Source organism: Poecile atricapillus, chromosome 22 (assembly GCF_030490865.1).
Source record: "Poecile atricapillus isolate bPoeAtr1 chromosome 22, bPoeAtr1.hap1, whole genome shotgun sequence".
NCBI classification, from domain to species: domain Eukaryota; kingdom Metazoa; phylum Chordata; class Aves; order Passeriformes; family Paridae; genus Poecile; species Poecile atricapillus.
In genome coordinates this window covers 5,942,920-5,962,605 of record NC_081270.1, presented here as the reverse complement: position 1 = coordinate 5,962,605, position 19,686 = coordinate 5,942,920, and the positions used below count along the sequence as shown (strand labels likewise).

General features: G+C 48.5%; 2 protein-coding genes across 2 annotated transcripts; both read right to left on the bottom strand.

Annotated features, from left to right (window-relative positions):
* Nucleotides 1–909: 909 nt before the first annotated feature.
* HIPK4 (homeodomain interacting protein kinase 4) lies at nt 910–4,596 on the bottom strand. Its single transcript, XM_058855452.1, has 2 exons — nt 3,233–4,596; nt 910–952 (listed from the first exon to the last, which is right to left on the bottom strand). The coding sequence occupies exons 1-2, from the start codon at nt 4,594–4,596 to the stop codon at nt 910–912; spliced, it is 1,407 nt and encodes a 468-aa protein (XP_058711435.1).
* Nucleotides 4,597–10,770: 6,174 nt separating this feature from the next.
* On the bottom strand, nt 10,771–19,619 carry SRM (spermidine synthase). The gene is made up of 8 exons (XM_058854943.1): nt 19,342–19,619; nt 19,084–19,204; nt 18,751–18,843; nt 17,168–17,321; nt 16,398–16,481; nt 15,936–16,081; nt 14,970–15,092; nt 10,771–14,404 (listed from the first exon to the last, which is right to left on the bottom strand). Exons 1-8 carry the CDS (start codon nt 19,584–19,586, stop codon nt 14,387–14,389), a joined length of 984 nt encoding a protein of 327 aa, XP_058710926.1. The 5' UTR covers nt 19,587–19,619; the 3' UTR covers nt 10,771–14,386.
* Between the last annotated feature and the right edge of the window lie 67 nt (nt 19,620–19,686).

The window sequence follows — 19,686 nt, the reverse complement described above, 5'->3', positions numbered from 1 at the left end:
AAGTGCACTGCAACTTTTCTGCTTGGAAAGAGACCTTTCCTGGACGAGAATCCTGATTTGGAAATTGTTATGTATGCACACAATGGCTGAGTGCAGCTGTTTGAGTACAATCAGCGCTGTAGCTGGGCCTTGCCCTTGTGGCAAGAGAAGGCTCCAGTGTGAAGATCAGCCCTGACTTGGCTCATACAGAACTGGGCTGGCCCAGAATACTTTTCTGCCACTGACATGCCAAAATGGCAATACCTGCTTTTGGTGAACAAAGGTGATCTGTTTCTACACCTTCAGCCTGTGATTGGTGACACAGTTTTCTCAGGGCATTTCCTAATGACTCTAAAGATAATTTTTGAGTCTCTTATTGCTTCCTGAAGGTGAAAATCCATTCACTGATTTGCATTGCTGAATTATGTCCTTCAGTGTGTTCCAGCTGTGGTTTTGCTTTAAAAACCCCTGCAGTTCATCTGAAGACACCTTCTTTTGCAGGCCAGGGATAGGCAGTGGTACAAGATGAATGATGCCTTAAGACATCTCTCTGCCAAGGTACATCTTTACTTTTCTGTGCCAGGAAGGAACAAGTGTGAAAGAATGTTCAGAATATACTCTCTCCTGTTGCTGTTCTTCTCTGATGGGTTTTGGTTTTTGTCATAGGAAAGGATGACTGTTTGTCCAGGTAAGTTCTGTCTGTCCTGCAGTTTGACAGGCCCTTTTTTCTCCCTCGCTGTCTGGCACTAAACCAGGCTTGTGTAAATTGCCAGATGTGTGCTCTCTGAGAAGGGCCAGCTGTGAAAAGGGGAAAAATGGGCATGTGAGAGAGTATAAAGATGAGTCACTGCTTGAAAGGGACAGACATGGCTGGAAAACCGTGATCTATTTTCCAAAGCCTTGTGCTGCTTCAGTTTTCTGCGTGTCATGTCAAGTGTTCCAGAAGATGACAGGCCTGAAAGCCACGAGGAGACTGCAAGAAATCAATGAGGTGGAGAAAGCCCTCACACACTGAGGAGGGGGAGAACCTGAACAGAAACCAGCCAGACATTCCACCTCCCAGGAAATGCAGGGCACCCTCACCACCAGCGGGGACATGGCCATGGGAACCTGCTCAGCTGTTCCCACAGGGAGGGAAGGATCCTCCTGATGGGGGAAGCTCAGGGGAGGATGGTTCAAGAATGAAGGGAAGGAACTCCAGAGAGGAGAACTAAAAAGTAGCAACACTTGCAACACTGCAACAGTTGCCTCACTCTTTGCCAGTCTCTTAAAGTTCATGGCTTCTGTAGCAACCTGTTCAGTACTTGTCACCACACTTCCCAGAATAACCTCCCAGGGACCACCAAAGGCTGCAGACTCCGAGGAATGTTGACCATTAAACCTGACATTCACGATTGAAACAATACAACCATCCCAGTCCCAAGTGGTGCTTCTGATTGTTCTGTAGAGAGCAAGAATGACCATGCAAGAGACAACAGACAGGGTTTTTTAAAATTTGTTTAACTCAAGACTTCCTTTATGAACAATCCCCTGTGATGCAGAAAGATGGGGGCTTTGTAAACCTGTGTTGAAAGAGCACACAGAGATCTCAGGGGAAAATCAAATCACCAAAAATCTCCTTGCAGGGACATCCAACTGGTCTTGGGACTACTTTGTGCAGCCAGCAAGATCGGTGCTGGTGGTGAAGCTGAGGGTGAGTGGAGCTGGTGCTGGCCACACCATGCCAGCAGCCACAGGTAGTTTGTGAGCAGGCAGTGCCAAGTGCTGGGAGAGCCTCTGCAGCTCCGTTTGAGGCCAAGGAATAGACCCCTGAGGAACCTCTGGGTCTGGATGTGCTGAATCTGGCTGCCCCACTCCAGTTTGGGGACTGTCACAGGGTGAGTGGAAGCTTTAGGCAAGCCCTACCAGCTGAAATTTAAGAAATTACTCTGGCCTACAAGTTTTAAGGATAGCACATTAGGTCTGTTTATAAAATGAGTTATTAATTAAACAGACAGGAGATAACATGAAATATTTTAATCAGAGTTACTTAGTAAATTAAAGGAACTACTAGTAAATTATATAGAACAGTGCATGATATCAAGGTACCTGTATTAAAGCTAGCAAAAGAAATAGTACTGATTAGGAGTCAAATGTATCTTACTACTGAGATGATGATAATTTACACAGTGTTCTTTTACTCAGCCTCCAGAGGAGTAAAGCAGGTATCCCTGTTCTGGGAAGAAACTACACACATTTCCAGAAAAATGTGCAGAAGTTTTTTGCTTTCTGAAAGTTTGGTGTAGCTTTTGTAGTTCGTGAAGTGAGATATCTTTCAGTTAGAAATCCAGCTTATCTTGCCAAATTTCACTTCAGCAGTAAGGTGTCTATTGACAGTCTGTTTATTGACAGACACCATGTCCTGTTTAAGTTATCTGACCAGGTAACAAGCTACAGGTAAGTTTTTGTGGGGTGTGAGATGCCCTGCTACAGTGGAAAAACCAGAAAATGCAAGTTTTTTGGAGTTTATGTTGTTGAGCCTGGGGGTGGGGGGTTCTCCATGCTGCAAATGTGGAAAGTGCCAGGCCTTTGCCAAGTGTTGTGCCATTCCCAGGTGAGAAGCTGGGACAGCCCTTGGCAGTACCAAACTCCCTTGGCAAATAATCAGTTGAAATGCTCAATTTTTGGCAAAACTGTTTATTGGGGGATCAGTGTGAGAAACAGAGCCGGTAGAATCTGGCACAGTATGTTCTGTTGCAGCCCTGGCTGTGATCCCCACCAGCAAGGCGCTGGGTTTTGGCGGTTGGGGTGCCTGAGGGTGAGGAAGAGGAAGGTCTCTTGCAAGCTCTGGGCTGCTGGAGCGTGTGCAAGGGTTGCTGTGGGGTCTCAGTGGTGCTGGGAGTGCCACTGGCTCTGTAGTAGGAGGAGCTTGCTGAGTACTGCAGGGGCGGCCCAGCCCAGCCTCCGCAGCCCATTCTCCAAATCCCTGGAGGCTTGGGGTCGTGCCACATCACCAGAGCTCTCTGTGGTGGGGAACAGGGGGGAGAGCATGGGGTGGGAGTGAGTGTTACCTCCTTTTTATGGGGACCTCGGGCACCTGGGGACATGTGGCACCAGGAAACCCAAGCATGTAAGGGACCCCAGGCACACTTTGTCCCAGAGTGCCCAGGAGCCCCCTCCCTGTACCTTGGCACAGGATGAGCTGCAGCATCTTCCAGGCAGGTTCTGTTCCATGGTGCCACCAACAGCTGGCCTGCCACTGCAATGGCTGTACCGTTTCATTTTGCTGGCAGACCCCAGCACAGTCAAGTGACGGTCAGTGGGCTCCGTCTGGGGACACCAGTGATGCTGACAGTACTGGCTTCCACAGTGGGTGGGGCTGGGGGCTTGGCAGATGTTCTGCTGATGCTTGTCAGCAGTGTCCCCAGCTGGCTCAGCCAGACTCAGCCCATCCATCTGGGCAGTGGCCTTCTGGATGCCTCCCTGGCTGGCAGGGATGAAAGCGCCTTTCTCTGTGCTAGGGAAGATCTCAGCTATCCTGGAATCCTTACAGGATGCCCTCAAGTCTTCCTGACTGAGCTGGTAGTACCGGGTGGCCTCAAAGCTGGCCTTCACCTCCTGCATGGAGATGAAAGGATGATGAAGGGCAGCACTGGGTGTGATTCGCTCACGTGAGTCCCAAGTGAGCATCCTCTTGACCAGCTCCACCATCCTGTACAGATCACAGCGCTTGGCCAGCTCCTCCTGGTCAGGATCAGGCATCTGGCAGACATTTACCACCGCCAACTGATCCAGTGAGGAAAAGATATGTTCCCTCCTCTCCATGGGCTTTGCCATCACCTTCCCTGGTGGTTTGAGCTGCCAGGTACCAGTGGAACATGGCACACGCTGGAAGAAGGACCGTGTCTTCTGGGCAGCGCAGAGCAGCTCACCCCGGGGTAGCCCCAAGGTGGAGCAGATGTAGCACACCTGCTCATATTCATCACTGCCAGGGTAGAGCGGCCAACCCAAGTGAAGCTCGGCCATCACACAGCCCAAAGACCAGATGTCCACCTTCTCACAGAAGGGTAAACCCAGCAAGATCTCCGGTGCCCGGTAGAAGCGGGTTTGGATGTAGGGCTCCTGGACACGGCAGACCTCAGGGAGGAGGATAGCCGAGCCAAAGTCAACAAGCTTGATGCGAAATGGATAGCGTGCATGGTCCACCAGCATGATGTTCTCTGGCTTAAGGTCAGCATGGATGATAGAAAGCTCCTTCAGCTTGACCAGTGCCACCAGCACCTGTGCTGTGATGGTACGGATGTGTCGGACTGGCAGTGGTGAGAAGTTGTTCTGCTTTTGGAAGTCAAAGAGGTTTTGCTGCAGCAGCTCGAAGATCAGGTAGGTCCAGACCGTGTCACTGAAGGACTCGAGGAAATGGATGATGTGAGAGTCCTTCGTGTCCCCCTCCCGCAAGGCCTGCAGCAGCCTCAGTTCATTCTTCACTATTTGGCCATTGTGATCACAGTTCTTCAGGATCTTGATGGCCACCATCTCCCCAGTGCTCCTGCACTGCCCCTGGATCACCTGTCCAAAGGTCCCCTTCCCCACCATGGCCATTATGTCATAGCACTCAGCACCTACCACTAGTGTCACCATGGTGGGTTGGCTCCTCATCAGGGGCTCGGGATCCTCCAGCTCAGCACCCAGTGGGGACTGGAGACACCTGACTGTCCCAACCCTGCCTCACAACACCCTGGGTTCCAACATCACCATGACAATACACGATGTCATAACAGAAACAACCTGGGTGGAGGAACCCCCTGAAACCCAACAGTGACCCCCAGTGTGGTGTTCCAAGCTCCTCAGCAGCCTTGCCGTGCCTCCCCAGCAACAAACCTTCCCTCTTCCCAACTGCCCCCTGCAAGGGACACAGGTAAATGTCCCCCTCCACTTGTCCCTGACAGCCCAGTGGCAACAAAACAGGGGAAAAAAGGGACTATGGGGAGAACAGAGGACATCCAAACAACAAACCACAAAAACTTAATGCAAATAAAACTTCTCTCAACATACACACAATATTCATCCCTTAATTACGAGAGCCAATCCTCTTATTCCCCATCTGTAATGGGTAGGAAAGGCAAGGGAAATCAAAGTGGAGGAAGGCAAAGCCTGGGAAGAAAGGAGCAAGTGAACTTAGGTGCTGGATGAACTTTGAGCCTCACCTGAATATTCCTGCATATCAATGATTTTCTGATAAGGGTTACCCCTATGTTTATGTGGCTGTAGGAGTAAAGAGACCTTTAACATTCTCAATTGACACTAGAGCTCAAAATCAAGTTGCTTACCTGTAAAGAAGCCAAAAAATTAAAGTTAAAAAATTTAACTGGCTCTAATAGGAAAAGTGTTATCTGTTACCCTATCAAAGTCCATTTAAGGTCCTAGGGAAAAGTGAATGACTTCACATACATTCACAATTGCACATCATGAAGAAAACATTTTAGGGTATGACAGCCTTAAAGGAAAAAATTGGCAGTTACCAAATGGGGATGTTTGGTCCTATGGACCCACAAAACACAGGAATCTTTCTGGGAATGATAGAAAAATGGATCTCTTAAAATTAGCTCTGGTGTTGCATATTTCTACTGTAATTAATATCAAACTATACCTTCTAGCCCCTGCAGACAAACAAGAGATAAATGAAGTAATTAAAAATTTAGAACAAAGAGGCATTATATTTTAGGATGCATTCTGTTTAGGATTCTCCTGTTTGGTCAGTGATAATAGCAGATGAGAACTGGCATTTAACAACTGAATATCAAAGGCTTAATGCAAATATGGGACCACTCACTGCAGCTGTCCCAGATATTGCAAACCTCACTGCTGTGCTGCAGGCATCTGCTCATAAGTGGATGGCAGTTTTGGATATAAAAGACATTTTTATGGCCCAAATTCAGGAGGAAGATAAACCCAAACTTGCATACACTTGGGAGGGATCACAATACACCTTCAATCGCCTGCCCCAAGGGGACAATCACTCACCCATGATAACACACAATGTTTTGGCTGAAATCCTTCAACAAATACAAATTCAGGAAGATTTATCAGTGCACTGATGATGTGTTGGTAGGAGGTGAGGAGGAAAGTGCAGTAAGAACAACAGCACAGGACATAAAATAGATTAAATGAAGAGGGGGTAGAAATGCTTTCAACAAATTGTCAAGATCCCTCTAAGGAAGTGAAGTTCCTGGGAACTTAGTGCCTAGCAGGCCAAGTTGTAATTCCAGATGAAATAATTACAAAATTAGATGCTATATCTACCCCCACTACTGAAAAGGAATTTCAAAATATGAATGGTACTTTGAGATAGGAGTAATCATGTTTCTGGATTTTCTATAATAGCAATTCCCTTGTTCACATTAATGAGGAAAAATCAAACTGGGATTATTGCATCTAACCCAAGCTCTTAAAAAAGTAGAAAAATTCAGCAGCATCAGCCTGTAGAAATCCAAGGACTTTTCACTCTGTTAGCCAGCACCAGCAGTGCTCTGCCAGGGGGAATTGCACAGACCAAGAGTGCACAAATGGTGTACACCTATCTCGGGGGCCACAGGTCAAATGGATGTCACTGAAGGGCCAGCAGAACCTAAAAAATCACAGCTAGCTGACTCCAAACATGTTAGCTTTACAACAGCCATATAAACCTGGTCCCATACTGGACACTCCTGCATTCACTTGAGAGTCTGGAGCTGAAAATATCTGATTTACTCACACCTCAGCCAAGCATGTTGATGGTATATGAAAGTACAGAGCAGTTGCTCTTGAAACAAAACAATTCACTCAACAGCAAGGAATATCAGTGTTAAGCAGGTACTCTTTATTTACAGGGCTGGGGCCACACCATGAGTGCTCCCAACCACTGGATGAATTAATACAGTTTATATTTACAAGGTTGTTATATATTCATTACACAGAGGAAGAAATCAATAACATAAAACCAGCCTAGTTTAGAAAGTGATGATACGAACATGAATTAACTATTTCACGGTCTTTGCTGCCATCTACTGTCCTTCCATAAGAACACAGTCCATTCCATAATCTTCATCATTTGTCCTTTAATTGAATTTTCTGAATTGGTGCATGCTCAGGCTCTGTTAATTGCTTTCGAACTGTACAAAACTGGTTCTTTCTGGTGTTATTATCATCCCAGATGGTTTACTTCTCAGCCTTGAAAGTTGGTTATTGTTGGCTGCTTATTTATTTTAAGCAATATTTATCCTCTCTACTTACAAAGTCATTACCTATTTGGTTGCATTTTTCCTGAATATTTTTTAGCTCCTAGTTAAACATAATCTACAGATTCTGTTTTTTAACCTTGCTCCCTTTGGTATGTGGTAGGGCAAAAGGTACTAAAAGCCTTTTGGTAGTTAATTTAGATTTAGTCACATATAATGAGAACTTAGTGTGTTTCACTCTTAGCACTGAAACAAGAGTGGAAGTAGCAAAGGAGGAATAGGAAATGCAGGGATGGGAGAGCTGGAAGCTGCCTGCTGGCAGTAAAGGAGAAAGGAAGGATGCTGAATGCTGATTTTCACACAGTCTGGTGCCACACAGTGGTGTCAGTGGGAAGCATTAAATTGGCAAGTGAATGGAAAAGAGGTTTTTGGCTCTTGGAAATGTGTGGAGTTTCTCCTGTGAGTAGGGACACCAGCTTAGGGGTTGCTCCCGCAGAGGTTAAAACTATGTACTTTATCATCATTTTGGTGGTAAGTTCCTTTTGATTTCTAATCAATACTATTTATTTTGCTAACTTTAATATAGGTAACTTGATATCATGCACTATTTTAATCTACTAGTATTTTTTTTTTAATTTTGTACTGGCTACTAAGTAACTCTGATTAAGATCTCTCATCTGTTATCTCCTGTCTGTTTAATAAGTAGTTTTATTTTTAATGTTTAATTTTTATTTTTAAGGGTTTGTTTTTTTTTAATTTTTATATTTAATTTTATAGGTAGACCTGAACTTCCATTCAGTGCAGGCCAGAGCGATTTCTAAAGTGTAGACTTGCCTAAATCTAAGGCAGGGCTTGTCTGGAGTTGACACTCACCCCGTGATACAGACCTGGCTGCCCTTGGCCTCCCGGGGCTGCTCCTCAGAGCATCACAGCTTTAGGATGAGGAATCTTGGGGCACCTGGCTGCAAAGGACCTTGCTTTTCCACAGGAAGGAAAGGCTGGTGTCCTGTTGCCTCAGGGGCAGCTGAGAGGTGGCATCTGGGAAAGCAAGGCCAGCCAGACCCATTGGCAGCTTTCCTCTGGGAACAATCCTGGGATGTACAGAATTTTTGAAGTGGATCCCACTTTAGGCCATGGATGATGGAAGGATCTTTTCCACAGGATGAAAAGCCCTGTGCCCCAGTGTCTCAGGGGCAGCTCGAGGTGGACCACAGCAGGAATGGATCTCTAAATCCAAATATGTTCCCCCTGAGCTCTGCTACAGCTTCTCTCAGTATTGGGCACCTCTTTCCCAGATTCCTCCACATTCTCTAGTGCCCTTCCCTTTCCTCACATTCACCCCCTGCTGCTTCCCCGATGTTGGTCTGTCCTCCAGCCCCTTTGCAGATGCTGCTGACCACCTCCCCAGCACCAGATATAGCACCATCTCCTTCTCCAAAGGGAGTAAAATAACTCTCTGGTGATAAAACTGGCTCTTTTTTGTAATCAGATAGAATTGAATGTACAGCACCAGGATTGTTCTTTATTGCTACTGTTCCTATTCCATGTGCATTAGTTGTCTGACCTTTAAGAAGGCCTCAAATTTTATATATTATATTTATTTAATTTTTTATTTTTTTTCCTGACCCTTAAATGCTTATGATCCTGTACAGGAAATGGTAAGTCTTCCCTTGGAACAATAAACATTTCTGATTATTCTTTCCTCTTAACACCTTCTCTGTTATCTGATTTCCCCTTTGGAAATCATGTTCCTTGATCCTCTCCTGCCCTCAGCTGCACGTGGCCTGAGTGGATTTCTGCACTCAGATCTCTCTGAAATCAGTGCAGCTGTGACCACAACCATGGGAACCTGAGTGGAGCCTGCTCCAGGAGGGATTTCTGCACTCAGATCTCTCTGAAATCAGTGCAGCTGTGACCACAACCATGGGAACCTGAGTGGAGCCCGCTCCAGGAGGGATTTCTGCATTCAACAACTGGAAAAAGCTTGCCTCTCCAAGGGTTTTGTCTGACAGCATGGCTCCAGCAGAGCTGCAGAGTGGGTTCAGAAGCACAGCAGAATATGCTTCCACAATCACTGGAGAGAACTCCATCTCCTTGTGACGAAGGCTGCACACAGAACATGCAGTGGGAGAGGTTTTGTCATTCAAGGAAGAGGCCTGTGTGTCTGTGCAGCAGCACAGGCTGGGCTGCAGGAACAGAAGAGCTGTCACTGTGTCTGGCACCAGATGCCACATCAAGGAATGAGATAATTTCTCAATTTCTCTCCTCTATGGCGTGGATATTTGCTGTTTGTTGCCTGGTCTGGGTTCAGGTCACCCATGTTTGAAGCACTCAGCAGATCACACCAAGCATCCAGAAGTTTCTGGTTCCCAAAGGTAAAGGCACTCACCTGCAGCAGAGGGAAGCTAAAATACCTTCCTGTCATTGGAACCCTTGTTCTCTGCCCTCAGGTTACAAAGGTGAATGCAATAAATAAAGCAATAGTTAGCTGAAAGTTGTGAGCCTTTCTGGAAGGGGAAACCAATTCATTCACAGGCTTGAAATTAGAGCTCATTAAACAGGCCAGGTTTGCAGTTTTGCCTGGCACTGTTCTCCCCAGGGCCCTGCAGGAGTGTGCAGATGGCTTTTCATTGGCACTAATCTAACAAACCCAGGGGAGATGGCAGGAGCCTCATCCCTGCTCAGAGCAGCTGCCAGGACGAGGAGGAGGAGGAAGAGGAGGATGTCTCGGTTTGAGGAAGGGAGGAAGAACCATGGGGATGCTGCTCTCACAACCACAAGCCTGTCACAGCTCTCTGGGGAGGGGGAGCCTTTCTCTGTGTGCCAACCCCAAAGGGACTGCAGGAGGATGAGGGAAGGGCAAGCAAAAATTTCACCTGTATGCTCAAAGCCTTCTGTTATTTGACTGCATGCAGTTAAACATTTCAATTATTCCACCAAAAATCTTCCTCAGAAATAACCACTCTCTATTAAACTCTCCTATTTAAGAACAGGAAATGCTGAAACATTTTGCCTGGCTGCAAGCAGGAGGCATTTCAGGCTGTGCAGTTTGGGGTTATTGTCTCCTGCCACACACTCATGACCTCTGTTACACCAGAATTGTCCCATTGGTGGCAAGATTGGCTGGACAAGAGTTGGATAGAAACATTCCTTTACCATTTGGATTATCTGAGGGATTGCTTATGCACTGCACCTCGTGGCAATTCCAAGACCTCACCAGGGGTGTTAACACATGGGTCTGTGAGACTGGGAGCACTAAAGGAGGTCCTGCATGGCTGGGACAGCCTTAATCAGGAATTGCAGATCCTGTGAGGTTCTGGTTACTTCTCTCCTACAGCTTAAGGAGGCAAAACACATGCAGAGGCATCATATACATCATATCTTCACACAGAATGAGCTTTGTTTAGTGAATTCCTTCCTGGCTGTGGGTTGCTGCAGCAGCCCTTAAGTACCAGTTCAAGGAGCTGCTGTCCTTGAAAGGCCTGCACTGAGATCCCTAACACGTGTAAAACACCCCCATCTTTATCTGCTTCACACATCACTGTGCTATAACTGCAATTCTGTGGCTCCAGTTCCCCATCTTCTGCATATTTTAGAAGGAATAAACTCCATCCAACACATGAGTAGGAAAGAGCATTCCCCAGACTTCTCCGTATTTAACTTTAGATTTCTCATCTTTGTAACAGCATTTTGTCTGGCTCTTCTGCTAGACCTGAGCTGTCCTTTCATGTCCACACTTTTCCCTCTTCTTCCCCCATCATTTTAGCAAGGGAACTTGCCTCTACCTGAACCTTGTAGCACTTTTTAATACTTTTTTGACTCCTTGCTTACTGAGACTGCTGTTCTGATGTCATTCTTCAACAGCCTCTTGTTCCAGCCAAGCTCCATCAATAATTCAGCCAGGCCTCAATAACATCAGCTCTGGGTCAATATGACACTCAGTCCAATTAACTGACTGAAAAGGCTCAAGAGATACAGGCAGGAGGTTTCTCTCAATTTTTTGAAGCTCTTCTGAACTTCTAAAAACTGAATTAGTTCAATGAATAAAGCTCAGGGCAGTTTGACACAGTTCAAAAGGTGCCAAGCAACTTAAGCAATGGATTAAAAAGCCCATCAGCCTCCATTCCCTTGCTTGTCTCCACCTGCTCTGACATTACATTTTACATTAGCTGGGACAAAGCCTATCCCTGTTCACATGCTCCTGGCTGGATGAGATGCTGGAACACGACTGCAGCGTGTCTAGACAAACATCACCTTTGTGACTCTTTGCTTATGAACAGTCTTGCTTAACTAGCCTTAGGCAAATGGCAGCTAAAACTCTGAAAAAGGTATTTCAGTTGCCCACTAGGTCTCAGTTCTACATGAGACCCCACAGTTTCCTCCTGTTGAGCATTACCCGAATTTCCAGTGTCTCCTCAACCCCCAGCGTCCCTTGGCCACCACATCCTGCAGCATAACAGCTCAGACACAGATCTGTGGAAGGGATGATGGATCTGCAGACACAACCACCTTGCAGGTGCCAAACACCATCCCAGCAGCTCACAGGGCACACAGAGCTGTGGCAGTGCTCAGCACAGGGGGGATTTTTACATCCTGAAGCTCAGAGCTGCTCAGGTGGAACCAACCACAGCTGCACAAGCCCCTGCTCCCTCTCTTGCTGGATTCATTTAATGAGTGTTGATTCAGGCTCTGAGCTCTGTCTTCTCACATTGAAGGCACTGAAGTGTTTGGAACTCTCTGTGGGGAACAGTGAACTGGAATCACTCAGAAACTAGATTTATAGGGCTTTGTGGACAGGGTATGTGTGACTTGGATGAGAAACAGTCTTGTCTTCTGCTCTCATCACTGGCCACTCGCTGAACTCACGTATTTGGAGAGAGCTCAAAGAACCAGAAGGAATAATTAGTTGTGTGGAGGCCAACAACAGGTTTGAGGAAGCTCTTTCCCTCCTGGGCATTGTTGTTCTCACCAAGGATGGGTGAAAGGCTTGAACTTGTTACTGGCTGGCTGCTGCTCTAAGGCCTTCCCAGACCATAGTCCTGGTCTTGGTTCCCATTCTAGGGGAAAGTGACTGAGCTCATTTTCTGTCAAGGATGAAAGGCTGAGTGAGGTTCAGGACCCACAGGAATTTCAACAGGAGCAGCTAGAACCAGCCTCCATTACTGGTCTGCTCCTTATAAAAATACAAGAATGGAGCAATGAAAATGCCTCATTAACTCAAATTAATTGTGTGAGAAAGAAGACAGTCACCCAGACAATGAAGAGAAAAATAGGTGTTATCTTCTCAACACCAGAATACAGAGATCTAGACTCAGCTCTGCAGCTCAGCAGTGCTTGGGACCACAAAGAAACTGTACCAGTACAGGTGGCAGAAGGAAAGAAGTGCCAGGTCTCATCAGAAACAGGAGAAAGCAGGAGAGTACTGACCCCACAAATCCTTTGCTGTGGGCACACAGTGGCTGGAGCACCTGCACTGTTTGTAGGGTCACTTATTATGGCAAAGCTCAACCCCAACCCCTGCTGAAGTCTGCTTCTTCTAGTTCTCTCTTACCAAGCCAAAAAGTTTCTCAGAAGGAGCATTTTTGTCTTTTCTTAATGCCACCTAATGCCTTTCCCCAGCCTGAACCAGTGATTCAGCCCTCAGAGCCCCTGAGGCACCACCAGTGCTGCAGTGGAAAAGAAGGTGCAGCTCCATGGGGCCAGGGCTGAGAGGAGCTACCTGATAGCAGCAGGGAGATGGGCAGCTGGAAAAGCACTTGGAAAACTGTGACAGAGGCAGCATTTGGACTGGAGAACAGCTTGGATAGCAGGTACTGAGTCTGCAGCACAGAGGATGAGAGGAGCTGTTGGGCAGCTACACCACAACACAAAACATGCAATGGGATCGCACTTCAGCGCTTCATTTTGATAACTCATCATCCCTAAAGATAAGAGAGGAAGTCAGACCAACTAGAGAGTGCACCTGGAAGCACAGCAAACCTTCAGGATCTCTGTTTTTCCTCCCCACTCGCTCCCCAGAGAACACTGACCCACACTGATGTCACCTTAACCAGAGCCGAGTGTTTAATTGAGTGCAGGGAGTGACAGTGGCACAGTGGCTGTGCTGGGAGGGCGATTCCCACACCATGGAATCTTCAGAACAGAAGTAAAGAAGTGAAGGCAGATCCATCTTACAGAGTACAGTGAAAAACAAATTATGCATCTGGGGGCAGCACTGGAAATAATGATGCCTCCTAAGGACTTGCAAATACCCAGGCCTGAGGCATCTCAACATGACTGAGATCAGAGATTTGTCAGCACAGCTGACTCCCCAGCATCAGTACTGAACATCAGGCAATGGAGCTAAGGTTTGTTTTTTATATATCTAAATATCTATAGATATATATTTATGTATCTATAGATATATATATATAAAGCACCTATCACCATATTGATAAACATTCTTTGGAACCTCTCTGAGGGCAAGAGGTAAGAACAGGAGTCAGCCTGTTGGCACCTCAGCACTTCTGTTTCTGACCAATTTTAAAAATTAACAACTAAAAAAGAAGCCACAAGACTGCTGCCAGCCTGCCTGGCTGGTGTTTAATACTGCTACTCCATCAGGGTTGGAGGGAGACCTATTGTGAATGGCAACAGTTTGCACTGTGACTTCTCCAGCTGTGCTGCAGAGCAGTGCAGGAGTCACAGCAGGGCAGTGGGACACAAAGGCTCAGACCTGTTACCAGTCAAAATGTGTCAGCAGCAGGAAGCTCCCATGAGGAGAGAGTGAGCCAACTGTGCACAAAGCTCTCTCTCTCTCTCTCTTTCTCTCTCTCTGTGCTTAAGGCTGAGTCAGGGACCCTTTGAACTCTTCCCAGACCACCAGACAGAAATATGTGTCAGTTATAAATACATCATGTCAGTTGGGGGGGATGTGGGGTGTGGTTGGGAGAATTTAGAATGGGTGCAGGGAGGAGAGAAAGGAAAAAGACATCTTACATTTCCAGCACTGGAAAGAACAGTTTTGACCTCACGCAATAAGTCACTGGACCTTTTCAATAGTCTTATCTGGCTTATGCCCCATCATCTTTAACACATCAGAGGGAATGTTGGCTGGCCAAGGGTTAAACAATCCCACACAGTGGAGAGCAAATCTGCAGTCTGCTGAGAAGATCCCAGCCACATCACTGATGATCTCAGAGTCCAGCTTGAAGGAAGGAAGCAGCATCTCGGCCTCACACATCGCTCAGGGCCTGCAGAGAGCCAAAGACAAACTGTCAGGATGGAGCTGCCTCAGCTCTGCCAGGCTGCAGCAGAAATATGAATCACTCTGCAATACCCTTATGGTATTTGCCTTCATTCCTATGACACTCTAAGGAGTTCTTTTTTCTGGAACCTGCAGTGGGGAGATGATGGAATCATGTGAAAATAAAGACTATCCTTCAAAAAGCAAGACTGAGCTATACTGGAGCATCCCTTCTTTGCCCTCTGGTTTGCACTAGGAATCACAAGCACATTTTATTTAAGACTTTTGGAGCTTTCCAGTAGGCAACACCAGCTCTGCAGGCTCTTGGACCTGGCTTTGGTAGGTGAAGCAGGAGGGATCTGTCATCAAGGCATGGGACATCAGCCCAAAGAACAGCTCCTAAATGAACTCTAGTCTTCCCTGACTGACTCATACTCTGCTCTGTTGTACAAAATGTTGTCCTGCTCTGACTTGCCCACAGAAGTCTTTGGGACTGCAGGAAATCCTCAGTCCTATCTACTCCCACTCCTACTTCATCCTTGAGGGAGGTGTTGTGGCACGGCCTGGCTTACCTTCCGTGCAAACTCTGGCAGAATGAATGCTGCCCGGTGAATTTCAGAGTTGTAGTATTTCAGACTCCTCTCCTCTACTTGCTGCTGCGAGAGCTGCTGCACGGGCTCCCGGAAATTTGTGTTCTGCAAAAAAAAACAAAGTCAGGTAGCTCTGACTATTTGGGTAAGGAGCCAAAGGCTGTGTGACAGGCACTCTGATCCATGGCAGAGAACTGAGATGACTCACAGGAGAACAAATAACTTTCTGTTCTAGTATGAGGTCAAAGGTTCTGCGCAGCCCCAGTTCCAAGGGCTGGGGTTTATGCTCTGTAACTCCTGTGAGCAGCACTTATGCACAGATGTCAGTGCATGAGGTCAGACTGCATGAGCCATGTGCCAGATGAAGCTGGGAGAGTGCCTGAGCATCCAAGAAACAAGGCTTTGCTCTTCGAAGGAGAATCCATGTTTGTGTTAAGTTTGGCACGGTGCATGCTGCCAGCATCCCAGATTAATCACGTACAGTGCACCCCAAACCCATCTGACAGCCACATTGAAGCAGACTGGGAAAAGAGTAAACTTGAGTGGTCTGACAGAGTTACCAGCCCACATCCTAACAGCCACTCTCACTTGGAGGCCTCTGTGAGCAGATTACCAGTCCCAGGCTGATTCTTAGCAGGTGCCCACTTTGTAACAGTCAGTATCAATAAACCAAAGCTTTAACATGCCCTGGAAATTGGGAGTGACTTCCAAATTCGTTGTACTAGACAGAAAATTATGGTAATTTCTAAAGCAATTGGTCTATTCTGCACTTCAGTCAGCACTGAGCAGGCTGCACTGCAGCTCTGGGCTGGCAGAGCCAGGCCCCATCAAGAACCTTGAGACCCCACAGCTGGGAGAGTCCAGTGCCACAGCTCAAGTTCTGCAAGGGACAGCCTCAGGCAGGCTTCTAGGGAATGGAAAAGGGCACCTGAGGTGCCTGAAACTCACAGGGTTCTTGCTGCAGAGCATGAAGCCAATCTGCCCGCTGGGATACGTGGGGATGGTGCAATAGGCGTATTCCACAACCGGGAACAGAGACTTGCAGAACTGACGCATCTCCTTAATGAGATCCAGGTGCAGCCACTGGCACTCACCTGCAGGGAGAAGGGAAGTCAGGATGCAAGGTGAGAGCTGCCCCTCTTCCCTGCACACAACTGTGCCAGGTTAGCAGAGGTTCCAAGTCTCAACCTGTACAGCTCATGTGATTTCAAAGACAAGACCCTTATGCCAGTTTTGCTAAGCCCAGTCCAATAATTAATGAGCTGACAGACACAAAACCACTGCTTTACCTGGGAGGTGACTTGTTTCACTCCCTGCATCACATCTCCCCAAGAAGAATCCCCTCTGTGCCTCCCACTTGGTATGTAAAGGTCTGAGGCATCAGCCTCTGCCCAGGGACAGCATCCTCACCTTGGCAGCAGAGAATCCCATCTTCTCGCAGGGCCGTCTTCATCAGCTGGTAATAAGATTCTTTGAACAAACTTTCTGCAGGACCTGGGACAAAGGTGAATAAAGAAAAGTTTTGAGCCTAGGTGAATCCCAGCCTGCACCTAGCATGGGCAAAACAGTCAGAATTTTAGCTTGGCTAAATAGCAAGCCCAGGTCCTACATTAAACCAAGTCTTAGCAGCTGCCTCTTGCTTCACAGAGCATTTTTTAAGCAGAACTCCTGCTCCAAACTGCCTTTTAGAGATGCCTCTCTCAGTGTTGACTAGAGCAAGACTGAAGGTGACTCAAGACTCGTTGATGGGTTGCTAAAATGAGGTGCCATATCTACATTTGGTCCCTCTCTACCTCCGTTTCCCCCTTCAGAAATCCAGCAGCCTGACCACAGCTGTCTTTGGGGTAGGGGCTGCAGCAGCAGTGTGTGAGCCACATGTGCAAAGCTGCCCTTGCCAGCAGCTGTATCTCCCATGGGATTGCTGGACTCAGGGAACCACTCTGCCAGAAGAAATAGTTACTGGAGCTGAATTTTGAGGAGAGAAATGTAAAAGGCTGGCTTGAAGGCCTAATACAATTTCATGGTTTCCATCCTTCCCTTACTGAAAGAACCAAGTCAGCAAGAGTCTTTTCACTCAAAAAGATCCTGAGCAGGCTGGCATAACTTCCAAGAGGTAGGCAGAAGAAAAAAATGAAGGAGGGATGTGGAAAGCAGTGCCTTTTTATGGCTACAATTCTTACCCATGGGGTCAGACGAATCCGTGATAATCACATCAAAGGCTTCTTGATTTTGTTTCATGAACTCAAAACCATCTCCCACATGCAAGGTCAGCTTAGCACTGGAATACCCCACTGCCATCCCTGGGAGGTATTTTTTGGATACCTGGATCACATCCTGCAACACAGAGAGCACAAGTGGGTCAGAGGCTTACAAGAAGCTGCTTCTCAGACTACTGTGCAGTTGTGACTGGAAGAACAGCACCATGAGTCATTTCCTTCCTTCAGCTCAAGTCTGACTCGCCAGTGAAATCCACAAGAGCTGCCAGCATCTTCAGCCAGCAAGCAACTCTCAGCCTTTTCCTACAGCCTCAGGGTTTGGTGACATTGTTGGTCTGTCCATGCCAAACTCAACAAAAACCTGGAGCTCCAAGAGCTCCCCGAGGAACCGAGCAAATATGATTACAGGTCAGACTGCTCTGTGCTCCTTTTCCCTACAGAACATCACTTGCATAGGTGATCTCAGCTAAATCTATTTCTTTTTCTTCCTAAGTAAAACCATGCCAGCAGGTTTCTGAATGCAAGATGAGAAATATCCCCATCTCTGCACTATAGCCATTATATCAATCTCTTTGTAAAATAAAGTTTTCTCTCTAAAATTATTAGACAGTCACTGCCCTGGGCCCAGCAATTGTACTGAACACTACCAGCTTCTCACAGCTGGCAAAAACAAAAAAATATGCTGGTGTCAGGCAGTGCTTGTTAAAACCAGGGATGTCTGCCTACTTAGCTGGCAGGCAGAGCACACAATCTCATTTAGTAATGTTTCCTGTCCTTAACAGAGCAAAACTTTCTCAGAAAGTAAAATATCAGGCTGAGTAAAGTAGAGTAAAATAAAACTGGCTGAGAGGAGGACTGGGAAAAGAGTAAATTCAGTGGTCTGACAGAGCTGCCAGCCCACATCCTAACAGCCACTCTCACTTGGAGGCCTCTGTGAGCACATTACCAGTCCCAGGCTGATTCTTAGCAGGTGTCCACTTTGTTACAGTCAGCATCAATAAACCAAAGCTTTAACACGCCCTGGAAATTGGCAGTGACTTCCTCCCTTCCAAGTTTGTTGTACTAGACAGAAAATTATTATAATTTCTAAAGCAAATGGCCCATTTATCACAGAAGCAAATCCCTGCTGCTTATTTCCTGATTTTGGTTGCAAGAGACTGCTCAACAAAGCAACCATCCTCCTCGGCAAGGAGAACTCTGCTCGGCAGCGAGGGAGAGGAAAAAGCAGCACCTCCAAAAAGCCAGGGCACTCCTCCAGATCCCGTGCTTGGCCCAAGTCTGCCTGGAAGGGCCTCAATCGTACGCGTGTGAAAGAAATCACATGGAAGAGGCAGCCAGCTGCCACGTAGATGACTTGCAAGGCAAAGAGGTGGCGCTGTCATTGTCACGCCAGCAGAACCAGCAGCAAACGCGCCCGGTGCTGACGAGAGGCAGCAGGTGAAACCGCAGCTCCCGTGGATGCTGAGGAGCCGGGCTGCTTTTGCTGGGCAGCTCGGCCGCCCCGAGGCCCGAGCTCCCGGGGCTCCTTTGCCCGCAGCACAACGCACCTCATCGATCTCGCACTGCACCACGGACTCCACGGTCGGGTGTTTGACCACCTCTCGCAGCACGCCCCCATCGCCGCCGCCGATGATGAGCACCTGGCAGGGAAGAGGGCACAGCACGGGGCTGTCAGCGGGCTCGGCTCGGGGCAACTTTGGCTGCGCGGCCAAAGGAGAGCGGCGAGAGAGCCCAGCGGGCCCGCGCTGCCCCGAGCCCGGGGATGAACCGCGGGGCCCGCGAGTGGCCCCCGACAGGCCCCGGCAGCCCTGCAGGGCCCGGGGTGGCTCCGCTGACCCCGGCTGGGGGGGACCCCGAGGTGCGGGCCGGGCACGACTCACCTTGCGGGGGTCGGGGTGGCTGCAGAGGGGAAGGTTGGCGATCATTTCCTGGTAGGAGAACTCGTCCCGCTCCGTGCACTGGATCACCCCATCCAGAACCAGGACGTTGCCGTACGTGGTGCTGGGCAGAGCGGGGAAGCGGGGTTGGAGCCGGCCCGGGGCCGCGCTCCCCCGCCCCCTCTCCGCGCCGCCAGGCCCCGCCGCATGGCGCTGCCCGGCCCCGCCGCCCACCCGCCGCCCCGGGCCGCCCTCCCGCACCTGCGGAAGACGAGGATCTCCTGGTAGCGGGAGCGCTGGTGGTGCAGGAGCTCCTCCACCTGCAGCGACATGGCCTGGCCGGGCCACAGGCGGCACGTCTCGCGGAACCAGCCCTCGCGGATCAGCGCCGCCGCGCCGCGCTCCATCCCGCAGCGGAGCGGAGCGGCCGCTCCCGGGCCACCTGCGCTCGGCTCCCGCCGCCGCCTGACCCCGCCGGAGCCGCGCGCAGGGCCCCGCTCCGCCATTGGCCCGGGCCCGCCGTGACGGCCGAGCCACGTGGGGCCGAGCGGGGCGGAGCGGGGCCGAGCGGGGCCGAGCGGAGCCGCCCCCGCCGCCACGGGGAAA